General features: G+C 38.2%; 1 protein-coding gene across 1 annotated transcript in view; it reads left to right on the plus strand.

Moving 5' to 3' along the window:
• The first annotated feature begins 3,783 nt into the window (after window positions 1–3,783).
• The window catches only part of ptprna (protein tyrosine phosphatase receptor type Na), a 34,662-nt gene continuing 10,700 nt past the window's right edge, over window positions 3,784–27,745 (plus strand). Inside the window, exons 1-12 of the mRNA XM_016232580.1 lie at window positions 3,784–4,258; window positions 10,742–10,792; window positions 13,746–13,856; window positions 15,237–15,330; window positions 23,444–23,597; window positions 23,690–23,999; window positions 24,447–24,572; window positions 24,760–24,791; window positions 25,490–25,770; window positions 26,580–26,666; window positions 26,785–26,864; window positions 26,970–27,034. Of these exons, the coding sequence (XP_016088066.1) occupies window positions 4,183–4,258; window positions 10,742–10,792; window positions 13,746–13,856; window positions 15,237–15,330; window positions 23,444–23,597; window positions 23,690–23,999; window positions 24,447–24,572; window positions 24,760–24,791; window positions 25,490–25,770; window positions 26,580–26,666; window positions 26,785–26,864; window positions 26,970–27,034 (1,467 nt within the window). The 5' untranslated portion in view covers window positions 3,784–4,182. The remainder of the gene's footprint in view (window positions 4,259–10,741; window positions 10,793–13,745; window positions 13,857–15,236; window positions 15,331–23,443; window positions 23,598–23,689; window positions 24,000–24,446; window positions 24,573–24,759; window positions 24,792–25,489; window positions 25,771–26,579; window positions 26,667–26,784; window positions 26,865–26,969; window positions 27,035–27,745) is intronic.

Below are 27,745 nucleotides of genomic sequence, written 5' to 3' on the forward strand. Positions count from 1 at the left end.
TGGACTATATATAGTGTAGCTAGCACCCCATCTGCCCCCACCCACATTTTTCTGTCACTGTTATCCCCCCACATGGTCGCCACTTCTCTCTCTCTTTTCTAAACCTTGCTTCCTCAGCTGTCATGTCAGAGGTATGGTTTCCAGCAGCTGGGTGGAGCAAATGGATGAGGCATGAGGTGGCACAGGTCACATAGAATGTGCTGTCATTTCTTTTGCACAAGAGGATGCTTACCAGGAAGAGCTCTTTTACCAAAATAAAAATAATATTGCATTGATAATTCTACATGGGGTTTTGGCTTATTTAACATCCACGGAATAAGAAAGGCTCGCCATTTTTATGATGAAGTTATAGTTTTCTTTTCAACGTATTTCCCAACTTTGGCTTTCACCTTTGCACAAATAACTAAAGGATACTTCCCTTTTAAGCCACTGTCTTCTAGTTGAAATATTATTTGAATCTGAAATTAGATTGAACCCTCATGGTGTATTCCAGTCATTTTGACCTGGAGAGGATTTTCTTTTTCCCAACAGAAGTTAATGTTATTGCATTTAACTCAATCTTATTGACTTTTCTCACACAGGGAATAACAAGTAAAAATTGATAGTTTTTGTACTTGGTTGAGATTTTTCCCCGCATCTTGTTATACTTGTGGTGTTCCATGTCAAAAATAACTGGCCTACAAAACATTGCTTATAAAGTTCTTATGTTATATCATTATCAAATATTGGATTTAATCTTTTTATCAACTTTCTTTTAATTAGCATTGGTTTTGTATTTGTTTTTGGACCTGATTGATCAAAGGCCGTGTCATATCGATCTGAGCTTATGCATCTAATGCTGTTTTCACTCAAAACGGTTCTGTGGTATCTGGAATAAAGGTATGATTTTTTTTCTTTTGTTGAACAGAAAATACAATGTTTTGAAAAATAGCTCTGTGTTTTTTGTTTTGTCCATACAGTGAAGGTCAATGGGACCCAGTGTTACTGTACGTTTTTTTTTTTATGGACTCTTCAAAAAATCAAGAAAGAAAATAATACAGGTTGGGGTTGACATGAGGGTGAGTAAATGATAATAGAAGTTTCATTTTTGGGTGAACTATCCCTATTTAGGTTTTGCTTTGTTAAACACAGAAATTACAACCTCATCCTAAATAATTAATTGACATTTTGAGTTCAAGCAAGAAAAGAAAATAATATGAGTGTTTTGATTAAATATGCACTTCTTGCTTTTACTTTAATAATATTAAAGATCATGCTAAATGATGCCCAGATTAGTATGAGTTTAATTATAGAGCTCTTGCATATTTTTAAATGTATTTCCATGAATTGTCAGTTCATCTAATGTATTTGTCTTTAAATGCCTTCAGCTATATAAAATAGTATGCAGTCATGAGAGGAGGGCTTTCAATGATGGGATGTTCTTAATTTGTTTTTCTTGTGTCATAAACTCCTACATTACACCTGGGAAGTAATATAACTGTGTATTTGTGTCATCAAATATACCAAATACCATCTCTGTCACTGCAGCCCCCGAAGTTCTGCCTGTTCGCCAGGCTAACCATAGTGTCTGAGAAGCCCATGTTACTCCACAGCTGCTGTCATAGTTATTAATAGACTTCCAGTCTGAACCCCGTCACCAGGCTGCTTCCTAAGGGCCTCTTGGAAAAAAGAGTGGACATGATGGGGCAGAGACTCAACAATCTCAAAACACTTTATTTAGACTTGTTGATACAGAATACAAATGTGTATATATTAATGCAAAATGAGTAAAATCTTTTATATATTTTATATCTCTGAATGCATCTGTGTGAATGCAATGTATTGTGGTCTTTTAGTTCATTATTTTCAGCAAACCAAGGGCGGGGGGCTGGGGGGTGATTGGGATTGGGGACGGGGACGGGCTGGCATTTATATTTCTAGGTTGACAGGTTGTGGTGAAATCAAAAAATTAAATGCACAAAATAATTGTATGGGGGAAAAAAGTATGAAGCTTAAAAATTATTTGGTTTCGATAAATTGTATGTTATTATACTAACATTGACTGACACAGATAGTTCAATTACTTTGAAGACCTTTTAGTCCTGTTTATTGTTTGTGTGTGTATATATTTCTAATGGAAAGTGTAGTCATTCAAAGGTTAGATGTTCTGATCAAAAACAGCAACATTACCATTTAAGATCTTAATTTAATCTTACAAATGGGTTTCATCATCACAGTGTCTCATCATTAATCCTAATCAAATTTATTTTCAGCACATCATGAGAGCAGCCTCTGAAAATTCCTGGATTACAGAGCAATTCTGGGACAGGCATGTGTCAGGTGGGAAGATGATAGTTTAAAAATGAATTCTGACAAGGTCAAAACACATGGAGTTTATGTTGCCAGGTAACCACAACTGAAATTCAGCAGTGCTTCAATAACAGCTGTCAAATCTATTTATTCAAATAAAGATTCATGCCATGATGTCTATCGGTTAAATAACTTGCATAGTTTTTTTTTAATTCCTTAAATTGAAATAAATATATAAAATGAGACAATAAACAGAACTAAGTTTAAATTTAGCTTTTTTTTTTAATTCCTTATTTTTATTTTAGATGACAGTGCCATAAAAAATAAATTACTTATAGTATCTAAAAAAAAATTGCTTTGTTTTTATTAAGTCACTAAATAAGAAATGTAACTAAAACATAGTGTCTGCTAATGTGGTGTCTAAATGCCAGGACATGTGAAACCACAAATGGGAAGGGGTTATGGGAAGTTGCCCAGTAGGTCGCCTTTCAAAAACTCCCTCTGGCTGCCTTAGCAACCTACCAAACAGGCATACACAGATTCCACCAAGGTGAAATGCCATGCAGTGGGGGTAAAGGGGAACATGGCGAGATTTTGGGACAGAGATTGAAAGATTTTAAGTATGCTAGGGCCTCTCTATAAAACATTTACATATATAGCTGGAGGCCACCTTTCATTAGACCTTCACATTTACAGTCATAGCAAAACTAAGAGGAAAAACAAAGATCAAGAGAATGATTGTTCAAAATATTTTGGAATATTTTGGAAAAAATACTTTTTTTTTTTTACATTTTGTTGTGGAGCTAAATATTGTGCATCATATGGTCACTATTTTAAACATGTATTGTAACAGTCTAATGGCAAAGCCATGCTCATAAAATATAATACCAGAATGTATAAGAATAATATTGCACTGACAATATGCGGGCAGTTGGTGGCACCACAGCTCAGCTTAATCGCGTGCACCTCCTTGTAAAACATGACGTGTTTTGTTGCTACTGTCTCAATTGGTGGTCGATTATGGTGACGTACTGTATAAATGATGATGACTGAGTATGACATTGGTTTTCTTTTGACAGTGGTTTCCTATGGAAACACATAGGGGGATATACAATAAATGTTCATTTGTCATATGTTTGACAGCTGTGAGCCTTTTTTGTATATCCTTTTTAAACAACAGAAACTTTGCAATTTAATACAAATACCCCAAGTGTGATATTATATTTCAAATGGCCACTCAGCCCACTGGCACTACTACTGCACAAAATGATTGCCATCATGTTAAACATTCCATATTCGTTTCTGTATGATTCCAAATAAAGGTGCGAGTAACAATTAGCATTTGTCATTGGACATGGATTGACCTCATATTCATCTGATATCAGTTCTTTCCTCAGTGATATGTGATGTCATTTTGCTTTTCACCTCAGTCTCTTCGTGGGAGGAGGGAAACAATAACCAACAGAAGGAATTCATCATCTTCTGCAGTCGATGACAGCCACACATCCTGCCCACTCTTTCATTCATAGGTAAACCAGGAGCCAGATGTATAGGCTCTAGCCCCCTTTCCTTCATTTTGCATGTAAGACACTTCTCAAACCTCCTGGTTTCCCTGTGACGCAACTGCGGGTCCCCACCACACCGATGAAGGAAGATCGTGATTCCCGCTCCAGATCCGCACCAGAAATTCAGTGCATTCGTGAATGTCTCTGTGTGTTTATTACTGCCTAAAACGAAAGCCTACAGTTAAGTTGTCTTACCTGACGCGTCCATCACTTGTGCTACGAGCGTTTAGCACAAGCCTGCGGCACCGACAGACAAAATGTGGATTTAAATTCTTGACGGAGGGCGATAAAACAACGCGTGCTGACTTCAATCCCGTGGATAGTTAATATGATGCATCCACGAGTATGGAGAGCCCTGTTTTTGATGTCCGTATTCTGCCAGCTTGGGTCGGCAGGCAAATACGGTAGGTGTGCATGTCGCTAGAAAAGAAAATGTCATGAAAATCGATTGAAAGAATGTCAGTTTCATTGTGCACAGACGTGCATTGGTGTGGTTGTTTAGGCCTGTAAATGTGGCCACATTTATTTACATACAGTACAACAAATGCTTCTACTCGTGGGCAATGTAGTGTATTATGTGTCATATGGGATCACGTTTAAGATGGTTTCATATAGATACGTGCCATTATTTTAAAATCCCTCTTTGAGAAGATTTGCATATTGTGTTGGGTTCTTATTGCCATTGCGAACACTTCTCCCCCTAAACATGCATCAAAAGTGTTATAGACGTAAATTGAAGTGTTTTTAGCTTTATCATGCAACTGGTGGGAAAGGACAGTATGGAGACAATGAGTTGTTCAGTGAAGAGCACCATTTCAGCACCATGGAGAGGGTCAATTTTCATATTTGATTATTTTGAAAGCATCTATCCACTTTAAGTTTTATTGAAGGCTATGTATATAGCTTAGATACCTGTCATTATTTTAAAATCCCTTTTTGAGAAGATTTGCATATTGTGTTGGGTTCTTATTGCCATTGTGAACACTTCTCCCCCTAATCATGCATCAAAAGTGTTATAGACGTAAATTGAAGTGTTTTTAGCTTTATCATGCAACTGGTGGGAAAGGACAGTATGGAGACAAGGAGTCGTTCAGTGAAGAGCACCATTTCAGCACCACGGAGAGGGTCAATTTTCATATTTGATTATTTTGAGAGCATCTATCCACTTTATGTTTTATTGAGGGCTATGTATATATCATCCAATATATGTCATCCTCCTCTATGCAAGCATTATCTGGTTAACATAAATACTCTTTACTCTCCTTCCCTGCTCTGACCAATAGAAATAACTCTATTCTCTGTATCCTTGGCGACATTGGATGAGTGACCCATTTGCAAATATTTCTGTAATATATACTCTCATTTACTACGTCTTATACATTTTCTACTTGAGCAACAGTCTCTCGATTGCACTCTCGCAGTCTGTTTAATGGACGATTGCTTTCGTGAGGTTGTTGGGATTTAATATCTTCGTGCGTTGTTCATGCAGTTGTGTTTACTATTGACATTTGTGACCCTGGACCACAAAACAAGTCTTAAGTCGCTGGGGTATATTTGTAGCAATAGGCAAAAATACATTTTATGGGTCAAAATTATAGACCCTTTTTTTATGCCAAAAATCATTAGGATATTAAGTAAGATCATGTTCCATGAAGATATTCTGTAAATGTCCTACTGTAAATATATTAAAACGTCATTTTTGATTAGTAATATGCATTGCTAAGAACTTAATTTGGACAACTTTAAAGGTGATTTTCTCAGTATTTCGATTTTTTTTGCACCCTCAGATTCCAGATATTCAAATGTTTTAGTTTTTGGCCGAGTTGTATCTCGGCCTTACAATTATATTTTACAATTAAATATTGTCCTTTGCTAACAAACCATACATCAGTGGAAAGCTTATTTATTCAGCATTCAGATTATATGTATGAATCTCAATTTTAAAAAATTTACCCTTATGACTGGTTTTGTGGTCCATGGTCACATTTATGAATGGTATGAATTTTCAGTAGCTGTCCTTTGCACAGCCTGGTTAAGGCTGCTCTAAACTGACTCAGATGCTGCTTTTAGTTCTGTGTAAATAAAACGCAGCGCCATGAAAGCGTATATATCTAGTTATTTATTTATACTTTGATTATTTAAATGTAAACTATTTCTGCAGTCTTGGCAAGCATGAGTTCCGTCTCATTCACCATAACATTTCCTCTCATTTTCGGAGGGCTAATTTTGATGTAGTTATTGACTAACAAGGTCTTTGTATAAGGTTGTTGCTGCTTTAGCCTGATACGAATTTACACAGACAACTTGTTTGGATTATTTTGTGCAAATATATTGCTTATAGTCTTAACACATTTATATTCGCACCGTGTATGTCCGAGACTATACTCTGGCAGTAGTTGGTGTTGTTCATTATGTTGTTTACAAGAATTCAGTGCACTTTTAATCATTAATCCAGCGTGAGTAAAGTCATCAGTGATAAGTCATCAGTGGAAAGTGGAAATGAGATGTTGACATCACATTCTGTTCTATTTCTAAATCAGCAGTGCATAAGTTCCTGGTGGAAAATAGCTGTAAAGAATGAGCAAACTTTACACTTCACATTTTGATCAAAGTAAACTGGAGTGTTTCACAAATAACTGTTTGTTAGAACTGTGTTCAGTAACCTTCACTCTTCAATATGAGAGCTTGTTTTGCAGTGCAGCAAATGTTTTTTTAATTTATTTATTTTAACACATAATAGGGCTTTTCACACTTGAAATGGTTAACCATGGATCATTCTAAATCCCGGGGAAACGGAATCACGTTTCACACAGGTTTCTCAACAGGTAAAATGGGCTACTTTTAATAAAAGGTCCAACATATTAGGAATACGTTTAACTTGAAGTTTAGCATACCTTCTGTGTCTTTGTGTATTTTGTCAAGTCTTTGAATTTTGGCTTGCACTTTGTAATGGAATCTGAATTTCTTTTTCCACACCGGCTAAACACACTGGCTGAGCTACAGTAGCCACGCCCCAAACTCTCGCTATTAGCTGTGCAAATACATAGGTTGACAGGTAGGACAGAAGGAACATTTTTAAAGTCACCATGAAATCAAAATTGAGAATTCTTATTTTATAATGGAATACTGTAGTGTTTATTGTAAATAATTTATCTGTGCTCTTCATCATTATTTAAAAAAAATGAATGTGCCCTCATAATCTTTATTCAATAACGTTAACCTCCCCTCCCCCTCAAAACGACTCATCTTCTCTTCCGGTCACGAGCTATGGCGCAAGGGTGGAGCTAGTGACGTGAGGGGTGAACGCTGGGATAAACGACAGGGGGAAAAGCTGAAGCTGATGCTTCACTTTATAGCACTGACACCAGTCATGAGGGAGTATGTTACCCCTAAACATTGAAAAGATATGAGGATATTACGACAACATTACTCTTAGGACATTGCAAACTAATTTTTTTCATGAATATGACTTAACCTGATGGAGGACACGCTCAGTCATTCAGGCAGTCTCTCTCTCTCTCTCGCGTGCGGTTTAGGCATGTTTTGTGCGTTGATCATCGTCGTCATCCTTAATGAATAAAACATTTATTCATGCTTGGGTGTTGGCTGCGAATCCAGTGGAGAGAAATCCCCCACCACTAACTGCAAACTGGCATTCAGATCTGCCTCCATTTTGTTAGCAACGCCCCACCTTCCAACGATCCAATCAAATCCCGAAGGACGAAATCAAGTCCCGCCCTCTCATTTCAGATGCCGTTTCACTCAGATATACGTCACAGTAGAGAAGAAAAGACAATCGCTACTTCCATTTCATGCCGACTTTAAAGGTAAGAATGAAACGGTCTCTTTATCTAAATGGTTTTCCGTCACCGTTTGACATTTTTCCCCTCAAACGCAGACGGTGGTGTTTTTGTGATCCAAAGCATGCGACTGGTTGTCTGTTGCTAACGAGGGACACTACTAGACGATTTTCAGATCTTAACAGATTATAGTATTATATTATTATAGCTATAATATCATATTATATAATAATATGGTAGCCTATATAATATCATATTATTAGTATATAGCCTAATTTTAGTATAATATAATCAAATATTTTAATATTTGCGGTGTTACTCGCTGCTTTTCCTGAATGGACTTTTCTATGAATGGAACATCTATATCAAAAATATCAATCATGTTTGATATTTACGATTTGAGTTCAGGGACGCTACACTCGATCGGGAGCAGTTAAATGACACCAGGAGTTTTTGGACAAAAACTCGCTTGCAAGCAACCTCGAATCGGGCGACGCCCAATCCCCCAAATCGGCCTTAAAATCTTCAAGTGTGTGTCTGTCCAGCCTTTAGCTTTAACACCGCATTAAAGCTTTTACAAAGCATTGTTTTGTTACACTCTTACACTGTACAAGTTTAGTTCCGCAATGCGACAATTAACGACGCAATGTGGTGCTAACTGCTCCTGCGCAGGGTTTCGTTACCCCGGGTAAAAAGCGTTGCTAACCCCGCTTCTAAATTGCAAATGTGAAACGTTTCATTAGTAAAGGAAATTTACCCAGGGTTAAATAAGCATTATAAAACGGATAGTTCTGGTCCTTGATTCTGATTGGTTGAGCCGTGTTCTACGCTGTTGTAAAATACACTACAAACCTTTGTTTACTTCTGTGTTGCTCAGCAACCACAGCTGTTTCTGAGGAACTACATTGTTTGGTGGAAGAATACTGTTTTTATTAATATCATTACACTTTATTTGCTCTGTTTTATTCTGTGAAACCTTACTACGTATATGGAATAACTGTTTTTATAAAAGCAACAAGCCCCGTGAAGCCGTGGTTTACAGTGAATTTATAACAGCTAAGGTCGCGTCGTGCCTAACGGCTTCTTGGGGCTTATTGCTTTAGTTTAGAACCACAATAATCTGGGATTAAGCGCACATGTGAAAAGCCCTAATCTGGTTTATAATTTCATTTAGAATTTTTTTTCACCAAAAACCAAAACCCCAATGCTTTTAACTGTCTAAATCAGTTTTTAGGCCACTTTACTTTATTCTCTCCAGCTTTATCAGCCTGAGTCTTTGTTTGTCCTGCTTGGTTCCCCCGACAGCGGTGCTGTTGGCCAGCCTAGAGTTTCACACACACACACACACACACACACACACACACACACACACACACACACACACACACACACACACACACACACACACACACACACACACACACACACACACACACACACACATACATACATACATACATATATTCAGGCACACAAACAGACATCTGTTGCCCAGACTAGAGTTTTTCACACACACACACACACACACACACACACACACATACATACATACATACATATATTCAGGCACACAAACAGACATACACACACCCATATACACGCTTAAGCATAGCCAGGTCATGCTCTGGCAGATATGGTTTCTTTTTATTTGATCAGCTGTGTTGAGCACTTGCTCAGAGTTTTTTTCCTCATTCTATCTGCCCACTCAGCAGTTCTACATCTTAGGGGAAACTAGCTACTGCAGTCATAGGCCATCATGGACAAATGATTCTTATCTTGATTCAATATTGTTTATATGCTTTCGGATTGTGTTTTTAAGTCAGAAAGTTGGAAAGACAGATTTGACGCATTGGTTTATGGCTGAGATGAATGTGTTGGTGAAGGAAAGGTCACTTAGACATCACTTGAAAAGAGTCTATTGGTCCTTGATTCTGATTGGTTGAGCCGTGTTCTACGCTGTTGTAAAATACACTACAAACCTTTGTTTACTTCTGTGTTGCTCAGCAACCACAGCTGTTTCTGAGGAACTACATTGTTTGGTGGAAGAATACTGTTTTTATTAATATCATTACACTTTATTTGCTCTGTTTTATTCTGTGAAACCTTACTACGTATATGGAATAACTGTTTTTATAAAAGCAACAAGCCCCGTGAAGCCGTGGTTTACAGTGAATTTATAACAGCTAAGGTCGCGTCGTGCCTAACGGCTTCTTGGGGCTTATTGCTTTAGTTTAGAACCACAATAATCTGGGATTAAGCGCACATGTGAAAAGCCCTAATCTGGTTTATAATTTCATTTAGAATTTTTTTTCACCAAAAACCAAAACCCCAATGCTTTTAACTGTCTAAATCAGTTTTTAGGCCACTTTACTTTATTCTCTCCAGCTTTATCAGCCTGAGTCTTTGTTTGTCCTGCTTGGTTCCCCCGACAGCGGTGCTGTTGGCCAGCCTAGAGTTTCACACACACACACACACACACACACACACACACACACACACACACACACACACACACACACACACACACACACACACACACACACACACACACACACACACACACACACACATACATACATACATACATATATTCAGGCACACAAACAGACATACACACACCCATATACACGCTTAAGCATAGCCAGGTCATGCTCTGGCAGATATGGTTTCTTTTTATTTGATCAGCTGTGTTGAGCACTTGCTCAGAGTTTTTTTCCTCATTCTATCTGCCCACTCAGCAGTTCTACATCTTAGGGGAAACTAGCTACTGCAGTCATAGGCCATCATGGACAAATGATTCTTATCTTGATTCAATATTGTTTATATGCTTTCGGATTGTGTTTTTAAGCTATAACTCTAGTACCAGAGTCAGAAAGTTGGAAAGACAGATTTGACGCATTGGTTTATGGCTGAGATGAATGTGTTGGTGAAGGAAAGGTCACTTAGACATCACTTGAAAAAAGTCTATACTATATCTCCATTGATAAAAATACTTTTGAGATTTTCAGTAGTTGTCAATTTAATGTTAATGTTTTATTCTGTTTTCAACTGCTCCTCTTCTTCTCTCTTTCTGTCTCTTGCATACAGGCTGTTTGTTTGAGAAGAGGCTGTGCTCTAGGGAGCAGTTCTGCTCTGATGGTGAGTATCACAATAGGGAGACAATATCATATGGCGTAGATACAGTACATCTTACGTTCAGAAACAAGGACGTGGTTCTATCTTCTGCGTCCTGCCTCTTTATTTCTTGCTCTTGATGATCTAATTGTGATTTCCGGATCATCATTTGACACCGCAGCTCTGTTACATCCTGCTAGTGCTACGACGCAACAGGGGACACATGCACACAGCTAAATAATTTACACTGCAGGAACTTTCACTTCACTCATTTCATATCAGTCAGCATTAACGAAGATAGTGTTGGTGTATACAGGAGGCGGATGTTTATGTTCTTTGTGTCAGTATTTTACATAGATGTCCACATGAAGATACAATGGGTTCCAAAAATCTGGAAATTCTTGTATTTTGCATTATTTTCTAAATTACTATTTTTTTCTGTAGCACTTTACAATAAGGTTTCATTTGTTAGCATTAGTTTACATGAATTAACAATGAAAAATACTTATATTAATCTTAGATAATGTTAATTTCAGCATTCACTAATGCATTATTAAAATGAAAAGCTTTTTAATTTTAAAAGGATTTGTTAATGGACTATTAAATATTATTTAATGGACCTGAGCAAACATGAACTACCAATGAACAGTTGTGTTTTATTAACTAACGATAACAAAAATGAGTAAATACTGTAACAAATGAACAATTTTGTAACAAAAAATTGTTTTAAAAAAGTGCTACCATATTTGTTTTGTTACAAATGATATTATTAGTTTAACAATTTGAATGGAAAGTAAAAAAAAATGGATTTAAACAAATTTCAGCTGCACTAAACTCCACAAGTTTGTCTAAACTTAATGATGTAAAACCAGTATGATTTGAGAATGAATTGTTTTTGTTTGAATGCAATTACCAATTAAAATCATTCACATTCCGTCTGTTATTTTGTACTCCTCTCAGGGATTTACCTGTGTACGTATTTCCACAGCCATGAACCACTAGTATTCTGTCACCTGCTCTTCTCTCTCACCGTCAAGTCCCTCCCACCTCTGCTCCATGTCCCCTTGGTAACGGTGACATCATCAAGCTGATGGAAGCTGGGTGTACACCCCCACAATCACTGATGACTCACTACACGGTGCTTACGCACAGACTCACGTCTTTGCTGTGCATCCAAACACACTCATACGCACATACGTGCCCATATATACCCACACACGTACCTGCAAATTCAAAAGAGGTTACACAAATATGAGGAGCTCTTTGAAATGCATTTCAGAGACTCGTGTTCGCAGTGACAATTAGCTGGGTCTTGGGTTGCTGTACATGGTCAAGGCTTCCGTATTCCCAGTGTCAAAAAATGATGGAACAAAGGAGTATAAATAAGCTTTTTTTCTTTTTTTTTCTAGTGAAATGCAGTTTGCTTCCAGTCCAATCTCTTTTGTTCTGACACCTCCACTCACACACTTACTGAAAGTCAGGTGTTTGTATTACACTGAATATGTACAGAGACACAGAAAGTGGGAAAAAGGAGTTATTCACCTTTTATATAACATACTCTGGTGGTGCTTGTACTGTTTAATTTCTAAATTTTTTCTCGTAATTCTGAGTTTATATCTCACAATTCAGACTTATCTTCTCAGAATTGCGAGAAACAAAGTCTCAATTGTGAGATTTAAACTCAGAATTGTGAGGTATAAATTCAGAATTCAGACTTTTTTCCCAGTTTATATCTCGCAATTAACTTTTTTTAATCAGAACTCTTGAGTTTACTTCTCACAATAGTTTTTTTCCCACCACTGAATAAAAAATGTAAAAACTTTTTATCTCACAATTCTGACTTTTTTTTCTTGCAATTGTGAATTTATTTATATATCACAATCCAGATTTTTGACTTATTTATACATCACAATTCAGACTTTTTGAATCTCACAATTCTTATAATTCTGAATTACGATAAAAATTGTCTGAATTATGAGATAAAAAGTCGCAATTACCTTTATCCATGGCAGAAACAAGCTTCCATAAGGCATAATAATAGACATTTGTTAAAAAGAGATTCCAAAAGCCTTCACTTCATCCCTTATTCTGTCATTTTATCTGTAGGCATTTGCTCAAAAATAGATTCTAACAAACAATTATTAATTTTTTATGTATGTAGCTTGCATGCATTTATGTGTCTGTCTATGCTTAACCAATGTATACTCAACCATAAAACAAAATAAAAATGCAGCAACTCCTGAAAAATGTCTTTTATGAATATTCATGTATATATTATGAGAGGAAGAAAATAATTGTGTGTTGTGTGTGTTACTCCTTAACTGTACATCTTTCTTTTGCTGAAGTGATGGTGTGACATCAGTTCTCCGGGGTCACTTCTATTGCGATGTAATAATGTTCTGTGTATTTCCATGCCCCAGGGCAACTGATCTATCTCCCCCATAGTGCTCTCACATCTCCGTCTGTACTATAAATAGCTGTGAGTCATGTTCATGGACAGACCTGCTCTGAGATATAGAAAATGGCCGGGTTCATGTTTCGAGCTCATCTGCGTGAGGGGATCAAGGGCTTTTTTTAAACCACACAACTGGAGGTTTAGTCAGGGATGAGTCAGTGGTATATGTGTGGGATGTGAGTGTGGGGTGGGTTGAATATGTTATGGGTGTTTATTAGTCAAGAAACTGGCTCATTTTTCACTTATGGGTTATTTTGTTTGCAACATTTTAATGTGCTTCGTAATCACACCGTATTTATATACGAGTGTTTAAGATGCTTTATATTTTATTATTTTGATGTTTATACTGACATCAGTTTATACTTTTCAACATAATATTCAGAAGATGCATTTCAGATCATTATCAAAACGGTATTTTAATATTATGTTCGTTTATATTATATTATTTTAAAAGAGGTTTCCTTTCCAGATTTTGTATTCAGTGTTCTAGATATGAATGGTTTGTGTTTGTATGTGTTACAGACAAACTCTTTGGACAGTGCCGGAGCTCCAGACATGACCAGGTTCAGTACCAGGTCTCTGTTCCTGTTCTTCAGAGACTGCAGGAAGTGCTCAAAGAGTTGATGATTCAGGGTAAACATGCACACACACACACACACACACACATTTATTTTTCTGTCATGGTGGGGACATTCAAATTGCCTTCTGTTGTTTATATACTGGGCTAATAATATTTTCAAGCCCCTGCCTCAAAACATAACCACAGATTCATTAAGACATTATTTAGTATGTTTATTAAGCCATCTTTCTCTCTGGCCAGGCCACACAGTGTTTATGATTTGAGGTTTTGTAGGCACACACACACACACACACAGGTTTGTTTTTATGGTTTATGGGGACTCTCCATAGGCGTAATGGTTTTTATATTGTGCAAACCATATTTTATATTGCCCTACACCAACCCTACCCCTAAACCTACCCCTTACAGGAAACTTTCTGCATTAAAACTCTTTATTTATAAGCCTTTTGAATTACGGGGACACTGAAAATGTCCTCATAAATCACCTTCTCGTTGTAATACCTATGTCATACCCATGTTATTATACAAATTTGTGTCCTCATAAACCACATAAACATGCACACACACACACACACACACACACACACACACATTTACAGTGGTAATGCTACTATTTTTGTGCTTTTTATTTTTTGAAAATATGAAAAATTAGGAAATGCAAATATGATTACAAATCAATGAATAATAATTAAATCATGCATTAAATCATGTATCCCGCGACAGTAAACAGCTGGTAACTTTGCTATCCGTTGCCTTTTAATTCCCTGTTACTCATATTCATTGGCTAGAGTAAACATTCAAATGTCAATGTGCTAAGTGTATTAAAACAATTTGCTAACAACATAATTTTTGTTTGTTAATTTATTACATTTCACTGATTTGAAATAAAAATAAAATAAATAAATCAATAATAAAGTTTATAATGAAAAAGAAAAGCTAAATTTTTTCAACATTTAATCTATCAGGATACATTGCATTACATTACATTAATTTTATTATGGTACTGACAACAAAACAATTCCCACAGTTTTAATATTTAACACTTCATTTATTTTCTGATTCATTATATTACCAGTTTTTGTACTGTCATCTGCTGCTATATCTAATGGAGTGTGCAAGGTGTATCAAAAGCATAATATAGAATAATTTAGTATAATATCAAATGAAATAATGAAGACATAGATTATCCATTAGGATTAGGAGAGACTAAAGGCAAACAAACAAAGCACTGCAGACAGGATTGTGTATCTCAGGCTTCAGACTTGTTTTCAAGAAAAAGTACACTCACAATGCAAGCTGACTCACTCCTGAAATAAAGACTCTGGGAAGTCATGTACTGTAGTGCAAGTACTACTGTTCATGTTTAGTACTGTTTTACATGTACATGCTTACATTGTTTGTGCTGATGTGTGTATTTGTGTGCCTGGGAACAGGATTCTCCTGGCAGGATGAAATCACCCAACACATCATTGCAAAGGAGCTGAGCCGTATTCCTCACACACGCACACAAAAGGTCCAGAATGCTCAGTGAGTACCAGGAACAAGCAATGCTTTTAGTTTAAAGGAATAGTATCATTTACTCACCCTCACATTGTTCCAAACTTGTATTAGTCCAGGTGATATGTGAAAATAATGTTCACTTTTTCATAAAAGCATGAAACTTCGTACACTTGTATAGTTTGCGGCCCTAAAAATTTTCAGAAATGGAGCCATCACAAAAACACCTTGTGGTTGCCATGGCGACCATTTTACTTTTCCAAATTATGTATTTTGTGTCATAGCTCCTGAACCAAACATGATAACACAGAAAAGGTGATGTCTACCCCTATGTTTTGATGGTCAAGGATTACAATAATACCATATATAAAAACATAAACTGTTCAGGTAAAGAGTTCATCGTGAAATCAGCAATGTGAGAAGGAAATCACAGTATCTGAGCATCACAGTACCACAGCATTTACAAAAGTCCATATTATGGCTATTAATTTTTTCTTTCTTTGATAATGAACTAATATTTTATTCAATAGTACATTAAAAGATTGTTTTCAAAAATACTATCATTTATTTCAGAGATATAAAAAAATTATCCCAGGTAAGTGTATTTTTCCTTACCTCTCAGGCAGAGACAGGTAGGTGGTAGTGTGTTTCCAATACATTCTTGTTCTCTCTCAACAATGCTCTAACATCACACACAGATGGCGATGCAATCAGGTGAACAGTTAATGGTTAATTCAGTGACTTTATGAGAAGGATTACAATGAAATCTCAGAAGAGGCAGAATTAAATTTCAAACATATTTCATGTAAACTTAATTTACAATCACTCTGGGGCCAGAGTTGTCTATTATGTTGTCCACAAGGGGGGAAGCCAGAGTCGTGCATGCGGGCGGGTACATGCAGTTGAATCGCTAATATTTGATATATATATAATATTTGATCGCTAATATATGTGTAGGGTGTGGTGCGGGAGCGGGCCAGACGGTGACAAGCACGGGCAGGTTGCGGGTCCAATAACGTCTATTTCGACTCAATCCAGTACACTCTGAGCAATGTAGCCGAATCGCGCTGCCACTAATTGTCAGCTGTAGTGATTATATATTAAAGGGGTCATATGATGCAATTTAAATTTTTCCTTTCTCTTTGGAGTGTTACAAGCTCTTGGTGCATAAAGAAGATCTGTAAAGTTGCAAAGACTAAAGTTTCAAATCCAAAGAAATATTCTTTATAAAAGTTAAGACTTGTCCACGCCTACCTAAAACAGCTCGTTCTAACACGCCCCCACATATTTACGTCACTGTGTGGGAAGATTTGCATAACACCGCCCAAATGTTCACGCAAAGAAAGAAGGCATAACTTTTATTCTTGCTGTAGTATTGTTGTTGCCGCCGCCGCCATGTCGTGAAGAGCTGTGTGATTTGTTGTGAAAGCGAAACTACATTGTTTAGCCTTCCAAAAGAGGACGATATCCGCTTCTTCATGCCTAGAGCTGATCCGTGCTGGTCGCTGAGGAAACTTTGCGCTGTGGATCGCCGGATCGGCTTTCACCGTGGACGAAGCGGAGTCCAGCCCGGGGTCGTCACATGTGGTTGCCGCAAGCCCGCCGGATGCTCCTTCGTCTAATCCGTTGGTGTAGTGCCGAAATTTGCACCCTGCCAGATTATGCACCCCCTAGTATTGGTAGGTTTAGGAGTAAGTGTGGGGGAGGGGTTAGGTTTAGGGGTGCGGTTGGGATTAGGCAATCAGGTAGTGACTTCAACGAGGGGGTGCATAATCTGGCAGGGGTGCAGAATTCGGCACAACACTGGCCGCGCCGTTCTCAAGTCCGCCGGCCGTTCCTCACTCAAGCCCGCAGTGTGTGACGCTGTGTGACGCATTTTATGGAGGACTGTTTCCTGAACCTGCAGAGTAGCCTACAATGGGTCTGTGCACAAAGACTGTTTCTGTAAAGTGGGGCAGTTCCAACTTTGCAAGGACAGTCTGGCGCTTCTGACTCACAGACTGTAAGTACATTTTTTATATATAAAGGATTTGCCACTGATGATTCAAATGCGAGTTTTAAGCAGTGTAGAGTAGCTCTTGTTGTTTGTCATTTCTCAGATCACAAATGCAGACATGGTTTTAAATTTACGCGTCACGATACGCAACGCAACGCAACGCAACGCGTAAAAACACAGTATAAGTCATTATAATCTGTAATTATGTCCCCAATGGATGCAACAAATGCCTCGTTTGTGATGGGTTTTATTGGTTTTGTCTCATCGTGCCGGGAGACGGCATCACAGTATGTTAAGGGGTGTAACATTTCCGTCACACGCTTGAGGTATTCGGCCAATCACAACGCACTGGATAGCTGGCCAATCAGAGCACACCTCACTTTTCAGAACGATGAGCTTTGTAAAAATCGACGCGTTTCAGAAAGGCGGGGCATAGAGGAGAAACAATAATGTACAGTATGTGGAAAATAATGTATTTTTTTAACCTTAAACCGCATAAACACATTTCATTACACCAAATACACAACATAATGTTCTTTTTAGCAACATCATATGACCCCTTTAAAGGTAGCGCTCTTTACTTGCTTTCTGTATTTAATCTATTCACAATTTGAATAAAAGTTTTAATAAATGAGTTTTGTCTGCCTCATGTAGGAGATTTAATGCAGGTGTGGTTCGGGTCCCAGTTTTTATGTCAAATGGGTCGGGTATGGGATTAAATTAGTGTTGCTGTCAGATAACTTGTCGGGTGTTCTGTTAATTATTGTGATTGTGGGAAGATCATTTCACCAGCCAGGAAAGGTGAACGAAAGTGCTTCTCTGTGATGTTACCACAAGGCATTGCTTACATGTAACCTACTAATAAATGTCATCAATGCCAGTTAAACTTTTATTAAATTGTAATCTTTTAAAAATCATCCTTCACCTTTTTTGACTGCATCTGATTATTAAGCATTGTTCTTGTCCGTCATGCATTTATTTCTACTATTTTTCATGTTTTTGTAGTATAATTCCATTGTTCTTCATTATGTCTAAATGTATAATAAATAAATTCTGACGAGCAGTTTGCGGTTTTCTGCCTTTATTGAACATTACACTGCATTTGGTCCGTTTTGCAACATGATTCAATTAAAATCATAGCGCTATACATACATGCACACTGGAGACCTTTTACCACATAAGGCTGCATCCAGATATTATTTAAAAATCCCTGAAGCACTTCATCCAGTAGCTTTTCTCTCCATGACAAGAAAAGCAGACCACTGTTGTTAGCAGTTAGAACTAAACATTAGTCGGGGAAGGGCTCTGGGAGGAGCTGAGTAAATTTAGTCTCACGTCACACAACAGCACATTCGACTAGGAGCAGGTACAATTCAGATATCTTAAAATATCCAAGGGGAAAGTTGTGGCCTAATGGTTAGGGAGTCGGACTCATAACCCAAAGGTTGTGGGTTCGAGTCTCATACTGGCAGGGATTGTAGGTGGGGGGAGTGATTGTACAGCGCTCTCTCCCACCTTCAATACCACGACTGAGGTGCCCTTGAGCAAGGCACCGAACCCCCAACTGCTCCCCGGGTGCCGCGGCAAAAAAAAATGGCTGCCCACTGCTCCGGGTGTGTGTTCACGGTGTGTGTGTGCACTTTGGATGGGTAAATGCAGAGCACTAATTCTGAGTTTGGGTCACTGTACTTGGCCACATGTCAAGTCACTTTCACTTTTCACTTTCATATAATTGTGACTAGTCGAAACTGAATTAGAGATATCTCTAATTACCTTTGCGTATGTGTGATGCCCTATTGAAGATATCTATGACGTCATTACAGATATCTTAAATGGAGTTTTGTCTAGTCATAAAGTATTTAGAGATATCTCCAATCCGATTTCTTACTAGTGCAATTATAATTGCAGATATCTCTAATTGTGTCTAGTCGAATTATAATTATGACTCGTCAAAATACAATTTTTCCTATCTTAAATTATATTTATGGATAGTCAAAACAAACTTTTAAATGCTAAAAAGGCTTGCCATAGGCGGGAGCTGGTTGCTGAAACTACGCCCACCTAGCTCGACGGTGGTGACAGCAGCGGCAATTCAGCTGTCACTCAAGTGGCCACGCCCTTAATTAGGCAGAACTTTAACGCTTAATATAATTGAAACGGATGAGTTATAAAACAATTCACCCCCCTCACAGTTGTCACGAAGGGAAAAATTAGCTATATAGACCAAAACCACTTTTTGTACCAGGCTGTAAACATATTTTTTTCCTGCTGTAATGTTGGGCATTTTAACATGGGGAGTCTACTGGACTGACTCCCTTTTGGAGCCAGCCTCTAGTGGCCAGTCGATGAATTGCAGTTTTAGTCACTTCCGTGTTGGTTTCACGAGAGAGACCGGAAGGTTGCCACTTGTTCTGTACTCAAACATCAATGTCTTGAACTTGATGCGAGCTGCAACCGGTAGCCAGTGCAGAGAGATAAAGAGCGGTGTGAAGTGGGCCCTTTTGGGCTCATGGAAGACCAGTCGTGCCACTGCATTCTGAAACATTTGTCGAGGTTTGATTGAGCATGATGGAAGTCCAGCTAGAAGAGCATTGCAATAGTCCAGCCTAGAAATGACAAGGGCCTGGGCAAGAATTTGTGCAGCATGCTCTGTTTGGAAGGGCCCGATGCTCCTGATGTTGTGCAATGCAAACCTGCATGATCGAGCTGTCTTTACTATATGGTCCTTGAAGGTCAGCTGGTCACCAAATAATAGTTTTTGATGAACCTAGCAGGATGATGAAATCATGCTGTAGAGTCGAAGTGGCAGGGAAAACAAGAAGCTCAGTCTTTGCCAGGTTGAGCTGCAGGTGTTTCTTCATCCATGCCGGGATGTTTGCCAGGCAGCCTGAGATCCATGCAGCTACTATCAGATTGTCTGGTTGAAATGAATGATATATGGTGAAGAGGAGGGGTCCAAGAACTGATCCACGAGGAAAACCTGTGACCAGTTGATGTTCTTGGGATACTTCTCCTCCCCAGGAAACCCTGAAAGACCTACCTGTGAGATCAGATTCAAACCAGTGGAGTGCAGATCCGGTGATGGCAGACAGGATAAACTGATGATTCACAGTGTCAAAAGTGGCAGATAGATCCAGCAGAATAAGAACTGATGATTTGGGATCAGCTTTCACTGCAGGGCTATAGTGACCGACACCAAAGCAGTCTCAGTTGAATGGCCGCTGCTGAAACCTGATTGGTTAAAGTTCAAGTTGGTCATTCTGTGAAAGAAATAATGTAACAGGTGTGAACCAAATGGTCCATTCCATTAGAATTACAAAGGAACAGCATTCCTCAGGAACGTCTTGTAGATTGCAGGATCTCCAGCGTGAAGGTCCTAACAGTATTGTTTCTAGCCCTTTTGTCTTCAGGTATAACATTATATCCCACAGACAGAACTTTGGGAGAAGGATTCATACAAGGTTAAAATTGTTTGAAGGAAGACATGCTAACATCACTATTGAAGAACTGCTACACTACCATCTTCAATAAATTCTTCTCCCCACAAAAATTTTGTTCAAGCCTACTTAATATTTTACAGTAGATTTACTAGTACATTGGTGAGCCACCCAAAAGACTGCTCAGCAAAAATACAGTAAAGATGATGATACATGGGGCAACTTTTTAGGTTAAAAGTGGTATTATGCACTGGCCTGTCTAGACAGATAGTCTTGACAAGAAGTTAAAGTGGATCATAAAGTGTCAGTTGCTGTATGTACATCCAGAGGTGAGAAATGGGTGGGTGTGGGAAGAGAGGATGACACTACAGAGATAAGATGGAAGGGTCAAAGGGAGCTTAGGTTTTGCCTAAAAGTAACTATAGAGGAATTAATGGCACACAGGTAGTAATATGTAGGTTAAATGTAATAACGAAATGAGCAGAAATGTCCAGAGGTTTTACCAAATGTTGTCTGTGATACAATTGCATGTGTAAATTTAGTCAAGCTGGTTGCCTGATGTGTTAGAGCTTGTGGTAGTAAGCCATTTGAGATCGAATGGAGCTAGGAGTGGAAGTGGAAGTCTGCAGTGTAAGGCTTCTCCAGATGGATTTCGAAGTCACCAAAGACTACAAGTGGACTGTCATCCACAGAGAATGAGGACAGCAGCCCATACAGCTCCTCTATAAAGGTTGAGTTGACCAGTTGACCAGGAAGGTGATAAATCATTACAATATGGAGTTTAACAGGAGCTGTTACCATAATAGCATGAAACTCAAAATAATTTCTATTGCATAGAGAAGAGTCGGTTGCTTATTTCCAATTATTAAAAATGAGAAGACCAGTACCCTTCCAACCTGACCGGGGGTGTGAGAGAAAGGGAAGTTGTTAGAGAGAACAGCAGGGGTTGCGGAGTCTTCTGGACGAATCCAGGCCTCAGTCAAGCCCAAGATACTAAGAGTAGACTGAGAAGCAATGGCCAGAATGAAGTTTGTTGACAGCTGACTGACAATTCCAGAGACCCACAGAAAATAACAGAGGTGCAGCAGAAGAGGTGCAGATAGGACGCAGCTTAGCAAGATTGTGTTGCCGTCTGTGTGTGATGTTAGAGCATTGTTGAGAGAGAACAAGAATGTATTGGAAACACACTACCACCTACCTGTCTCTGCCTGAGAGGTAAGGAAAAATACACTTACTTGAGATTATATTTTTATATCTCTGAAATAAATTATTGTATTCTTGAAAACAATCTTTTATTGGACTATTGAATAAAATATTAGTTAAGCTGGTGTGTGGTGGGCGTTCTGGCGCAATATGGCTGCCGTCGCATCATCCAGGTGGATGCTGCACATTGGTGGTGGTTGAGGAGATTCATGTAAAGTGCTTTGAGTACCCAGAAAAGCGCTATATAAATGTAACGAATTAATAATTAATTAATTAATTAATTAAAGCAATCTTTTATTGTACTATTGAATAAAATATTAGTTAATTATCAAAGAAAGAAAAATTAATAGCCATAATATGGACTTTTGTAAATGCTGTGGTACTGTGATGCTCAGATACTGTGATTTCCTTCTCACATTGCTGATTTCACGATTAACTCTTCACCTGAACAGTTTATGTTTTTGAATATGGTATCATTGAAATCCTTGAGGGGTAGACATCACCTTTTCTGTGTTATCATGTTTGGTTCAGGAGATATGACACAAAATACATAATTTGGTTATGGCGGAAAGTAAAAGGTGTTTTTGCGATGGCTCCATTTCTGAAAATATTCAGGGCCCCAACCTGTACAACTGTACCAGGTTTCATGCTTTTATGAAAGAGTGAACATATCACCTCGAATTTTGCACATATCACCTGGACTATATGACTTTATTTTCTTTTTGAACTTTTTATTGAACTTTTTTTTCTCCTTGGTCATTTTTTCTGTGCAGTTACTGTTAATGGATTCTGGAGCTCAAAAGCACCATAAAAGTATCATGAAAGTGCACGATATTCTAAGTTTGTTGAGTTCATATAATAGCTTTGTGAATTTTAAATTGTTCTCTTCAATTAGCTGGTAATGGATGACCAGATCAGTCCGATTCTTTAATTAACTTTTCAGACTGTTGAAAAACTTTATCAATTCATTTGATTCAACAGAATATTTCATTCATAAATCACCACTTCCCTCATGAATTTTAAAAGTAGAGTTAGCATGGGTGTCAAGATTTTCTTTTTAAAAAAGGCATTTTTGCCTTTATTTGTATAGGTTAATAGACACTTGACAGAAAGCAAAGTGTGAGAGAGTCAGAAAGTACCACAACTCAGGACTCAAACTCGAGTCCATCGGCTCCAACGGATATCAAATGAAGACTTCTTAGATGCTGCACACAGACTTGTATGTTCTACTTATGTAAAAGATCTAGAATACTTTTATGGTGCTTGAAAGGTCTATTTATATTAATGGAAAAGCATTCTTCAGAATTTCTCCTTTTTGTGTTACACAAGAAAAAGAAAGTCAGACAGGTTTTGCAGAAACAGCATGAGAAAGTAATTTTTTTATTTTTCAACCGTTCCTTTGAGTGTGTGTTATTGCTGCTGGAAAACTTGATTTCAGAGGTCTCTCAGACCTCAGATGTTTGATCTCTTTTATTAGATTGAATGTAATTGACTGAATTTTTTTCAGGCCGCCACAGCCTGCAGCTAAGAAGGTCTATTCTAGCTCTAATTCTGAACCTGGTCCAGCTCAGAGCTACATGGATTACATGGTCCTAGACCCCCACCAGTCCTCCTCGCTCCGGATGCAAGCCCTACCAATGGACCCATACTCATACCTACAAGTAAGGCTCTTTTATTTTTTGAAAGTAGCATAGAAAATTAAACAGATTTATCTTACCTTTTTATATTAATTTCTCTCATTGTTCCCTAACAGGAGGACATGACCCATTCTCTCCATCCTCACACCAGCATGGGATACCAGCGACCCCCCTCTCGAGCTGGAGCCCAGCAAAGAGACAGAGACCGTCAGCTCCTGGAAGATGCTGTCTCTCTCTACCTCTCCTCCACACAACCCTCTTTACGCCACAGGGGGACAGCAGCCCTCCCTGCCGCCCCATACTATGAAGATCTAGATTTCCCTTTGGAATATGGAGAGGACTACACCCTACAGGAACAGGCCAGCTCAGCCCAGCGCAACAACAAGAAAATCCCTCAGGACTACAGCTCTCTTTCTGGACTTGATGGTGAGTACCTTTTTTGGGATGCTTCAAATATTGTGCCCTTAAGAGGATGTCATAGTAAACAATGCACCATTGAAGTCTGCAGTTTTCCCATTTGCTTTAGTTTAGAATGGATTAAAATTATATTATGGAGCTGTTCATTGTTTTGTGCTTGAACAGATGTGTATTTTAAGCTTGTTTGCTGTTTAGAGAGCAAGTATGATAAGACACATTTTTGCAAAACTCAGGGCTAGGATTCCTGTACCTAAAATAGTAGAACTTTTGGTGCTAGTAACACCAAGGTCATGTTTTAAATCCCAGAAAATGCTTAAACTTGTCAAATCTGTACTTTGAATCCAATGTAAGTTGCTTTGGATAAATAAACGTGTAAATGTAGCATTTTTTCAGTTGTTAGTGGTGGTGCGTGCTGATGTTTTAATTTCATTCAGCATGTTAATATTTGTGTTGTAGATGATACACTGGCACAGCTGGCCACACTGTTAAAGAGTTTTGGGGTGGACCCACGGGACCTGAGCCCTCAGCAGATAAAACGACTTACTTTAGTGTTACAGCTGCTACAAAACATGGAGAATGCAGGTATAGAGTGACATCACAACACACACAAATGTACTTATGTCATTCAGACATATGCATTATCACACTGCTTGAATCATAATTAAATTATTAGGTCTTATGCATCCCTCAGTTTTTACTCTTGTATCATTAAGATTATTTGTGGGACAAAAGCACTGTGATGTTTTTTTCTTATCTTTGTGTTCCTCAGATCAATCCCCAGGGACAGTCACGGTAAAAGAGGTAGACGCAGATTTGCAGTCTGAATTATTCACCTAAATGCTTAAAGAAAATAACACTTTCACCAGCATTTGTTTTGCTTTTAATGCATAGTTGAGTGAGTCATCTAATTATTTAAATAACACTGCCACTTATCAGAGAGCATGATAAAGGAGTAAAAGGAGTTATTAATTAGCTGTATATTGCATTTTCAGGTTTAAGCTGCACACATCTGAATATTTGGGTTGAACTGTTCTGGAACAGTGTTGTAAATACAACTTAACCACTGATTTCTAGTCGTGTCCTCTTTTGGAAGACCAAACAAAGTATTTTCGCTTTCGCAACGAAACACAACAGCGTCTTCACAACAGGGCGGCGGTGGCAGCAACAATAAAGTTACGCCTTCTTTCTTTGCGTGAACATTTGGGCAGCGTTATGCAAATCTTCCCACATCGTGACGTAGACATGTGGGGGCGTGTTTAAACGAGGCGTTTTAGGAGGGCGTGGACAAGTCTTAACTTTTATAAAGAATATCTCGTTGGGTTTGATACCTTAGTCTTTGCAATTTTAGGGATCTTATCTATTCACGAACAGCTTGTAACACTCTAAAGAGAAAGGAAAACTTGAAATCACATCATATGACCCCTTTAAAAAAAACTTAATTATTTGTACTATGTTGTGCTTTTTTCTTCACACTCAACGCTTTGTGTTTTCCTTGACAGACAATTGTAGAAGGCAGTGATAAAGTGATAGAAAAAGGAGAGAAACCCCCCTTACCTGTTTCAGCTCTGCCATCTACCCCAACATACCAGCGGGCCCCTACTCAGCCCCCATCCACACCAGCCCCTGCGACTGTGCCTAAGGAAGACAGTGGGGACACTGTGGGGCCCACCCTGTCAGTAAAAGACCTAGATATAAAAGAGAAAATCACCAACATCCTGGAAACCGCTAAGGATGGGACAAACACCAGAGAGGAATATGGATACATTGTCACTAATCAGAGGTAGGAGCTCCTAAAACTTTATAGGGTTTTAATGCTGTATTATATAGATGGCAGATGCCTGTTCATATTAGACACAGTCCATGCTCAAGTTTTTACCAAAAACACAATTTTTGTAGAATTAGAATTAGTACAGTATTAGTATTATTTCATAGTTTATTTTTTTTGTCTCAGAGTGCAGTGAAAAGACTGATTTTTAACTGTTGGACAGTTTTTCTTTTCTGCTTTGAAAGTAATTAATGTAATAAAGCAGAATGATGAGCATTTCAATAGCACAGTATTCCCATTGTTATGGAATACATGAAAATAGCAGGAAATTGTCATTAAAAAGCATAATTGTAGTTGATATAAATTTTCTTTTTATGCTTATTTCTAAAATATTTCATCAGAAAATTGCTATAAAATTATTTATACTATTTAAAATAATGTATGTAATAATGACTGGAAATGCCAAGAAAAAAGTCCTGAACAGTTTTTACAAAAATGTACGACAGGGTTTATCTGGGAAATATTTAATATGACTGCATGAAATCTAATATACATACCAATTTAATTTTTAAATTAGAAATAGTTTGCTCCAATTTATTCTTCCCTTTTTTATATTATAGAATTTCCTAGAATTTTAAAAGACTAATTTAAGATCAGTTTTTCCTCTTTGAGATCTCTGAAAAATATAGTCTGGTGTGTATTTCTGATGATTTCCTGATGTATTTATGTCAATACAGCTGAATGTTCCTTGAAATTAATTTAATTTATTTGTGCTGAATGCTCATAATAAAATAAATGTATGTCGTCTTGTGTTTTCTCTACAGTCCTTTAGGTCTTTATGATGGGGTGAAACTCTTAGAGACGCTGGCGGAGAGAATCCATCTCTCCACGAGCAGTTTCATCAACATTAGGTAAAGTGTGTGTGTGTGTGTGCGTTGCTGGATGGAGAGACTAATAGATTAGTGAATAAAGGGTGAGAATAAAAGAAAAAGCGATCTATCGGCCGTTTGTCTCTGCTCATGTCTGCAGCGTGGTGGGCTCGGCCCTGACGTTCAGGATCCGACAGAACTCTCTTAATCTCAGCGCAGAGGATGTGGCCAATAAAGCCGGTGAGTGACAAGCCTTCTCGTTTGGACCGTTCATTTTGATGAAAAGGAAAAAAGAATGAGCAGGCACTTATTGATTCACCAGCATTCATTGTCTTTACATTGCAGTAGCTGAGAAGAATTTCCTTGAGGGTGAGACAGGATTGAAAATCATCCAGAGTGGAGTAGGAGAGGTATGCTTATCCCATTTTTTATGTCTTCCAACCAAGCCGCAAGACCCACACGTTCACTGTGATCAGCAGGCCTATTGATTAGCGATTATGGGAACTGGTTGGTATAATGAGCCACTCTCTCTTGTCAGTCAGCAACAGAATTGGCCACACAGGTCACTATTCTGTGCATAACCACCCTCATCAACCAAACAGGGAACGTTCTCATTGAAATTCATAGATTCTACAGTTTTGTCCATCTATTTATGTACAGATCACGTACCGAGATATAATTCCCGGTTCTCATGAATCACTTTGGTGTTTAATACTGAACCGAACAAGGAGGGCATTCGAAATGAAATGTTTTTGAAATCGTCACCGTTCATCTCGAACTGTCCCCACTGTACCGTTCCCCCGTCTCAAATCCTCCTGCGTTTTTCCCCGCTGTGCCTCATTTCTCTCCCTCACTCATTCTTTCTCTTCTTGTCCCCTGCCATTCTCCCCTCTGCCATTCTTTTGGCCCTTCTCTTTTTGTTACCTCTGCCTTTGACCCCTCCCCATCCCTTTCTCCCTCGCTCCCCCACTTTCTTGGGTGGCTTTTGTGCTCGGTGCATATTGAGGCATTCTGCTCTCCCTCGCTCGCTCCCCTTTCACTTTGTACAGCTGTTGCAGACCCTTGAATGCAGAATAATGTCTTTTGTTGCATCCGGCTGCTCATATTTTTTAATTATTCTT

The sequence above is a fragment of the Sinocyclocheilus grahami genome, unplaced genomic scaffold, assembly GCF_001515645.1.
Source record: "Sinocyclocheilus grahami isolate Dianchi unplaced genomic scaffold, SAMN03320097.WGS_v1.1 scaffold413.1, whole genome shotgun sequence".
Lineage (NCBI taxonomy): Eukaryota > Metazoa > Chordata > Actinopteri > Cypriniformes > Cyprinidae > Sinocyclocheilus > Sinocyclocheilus grahami.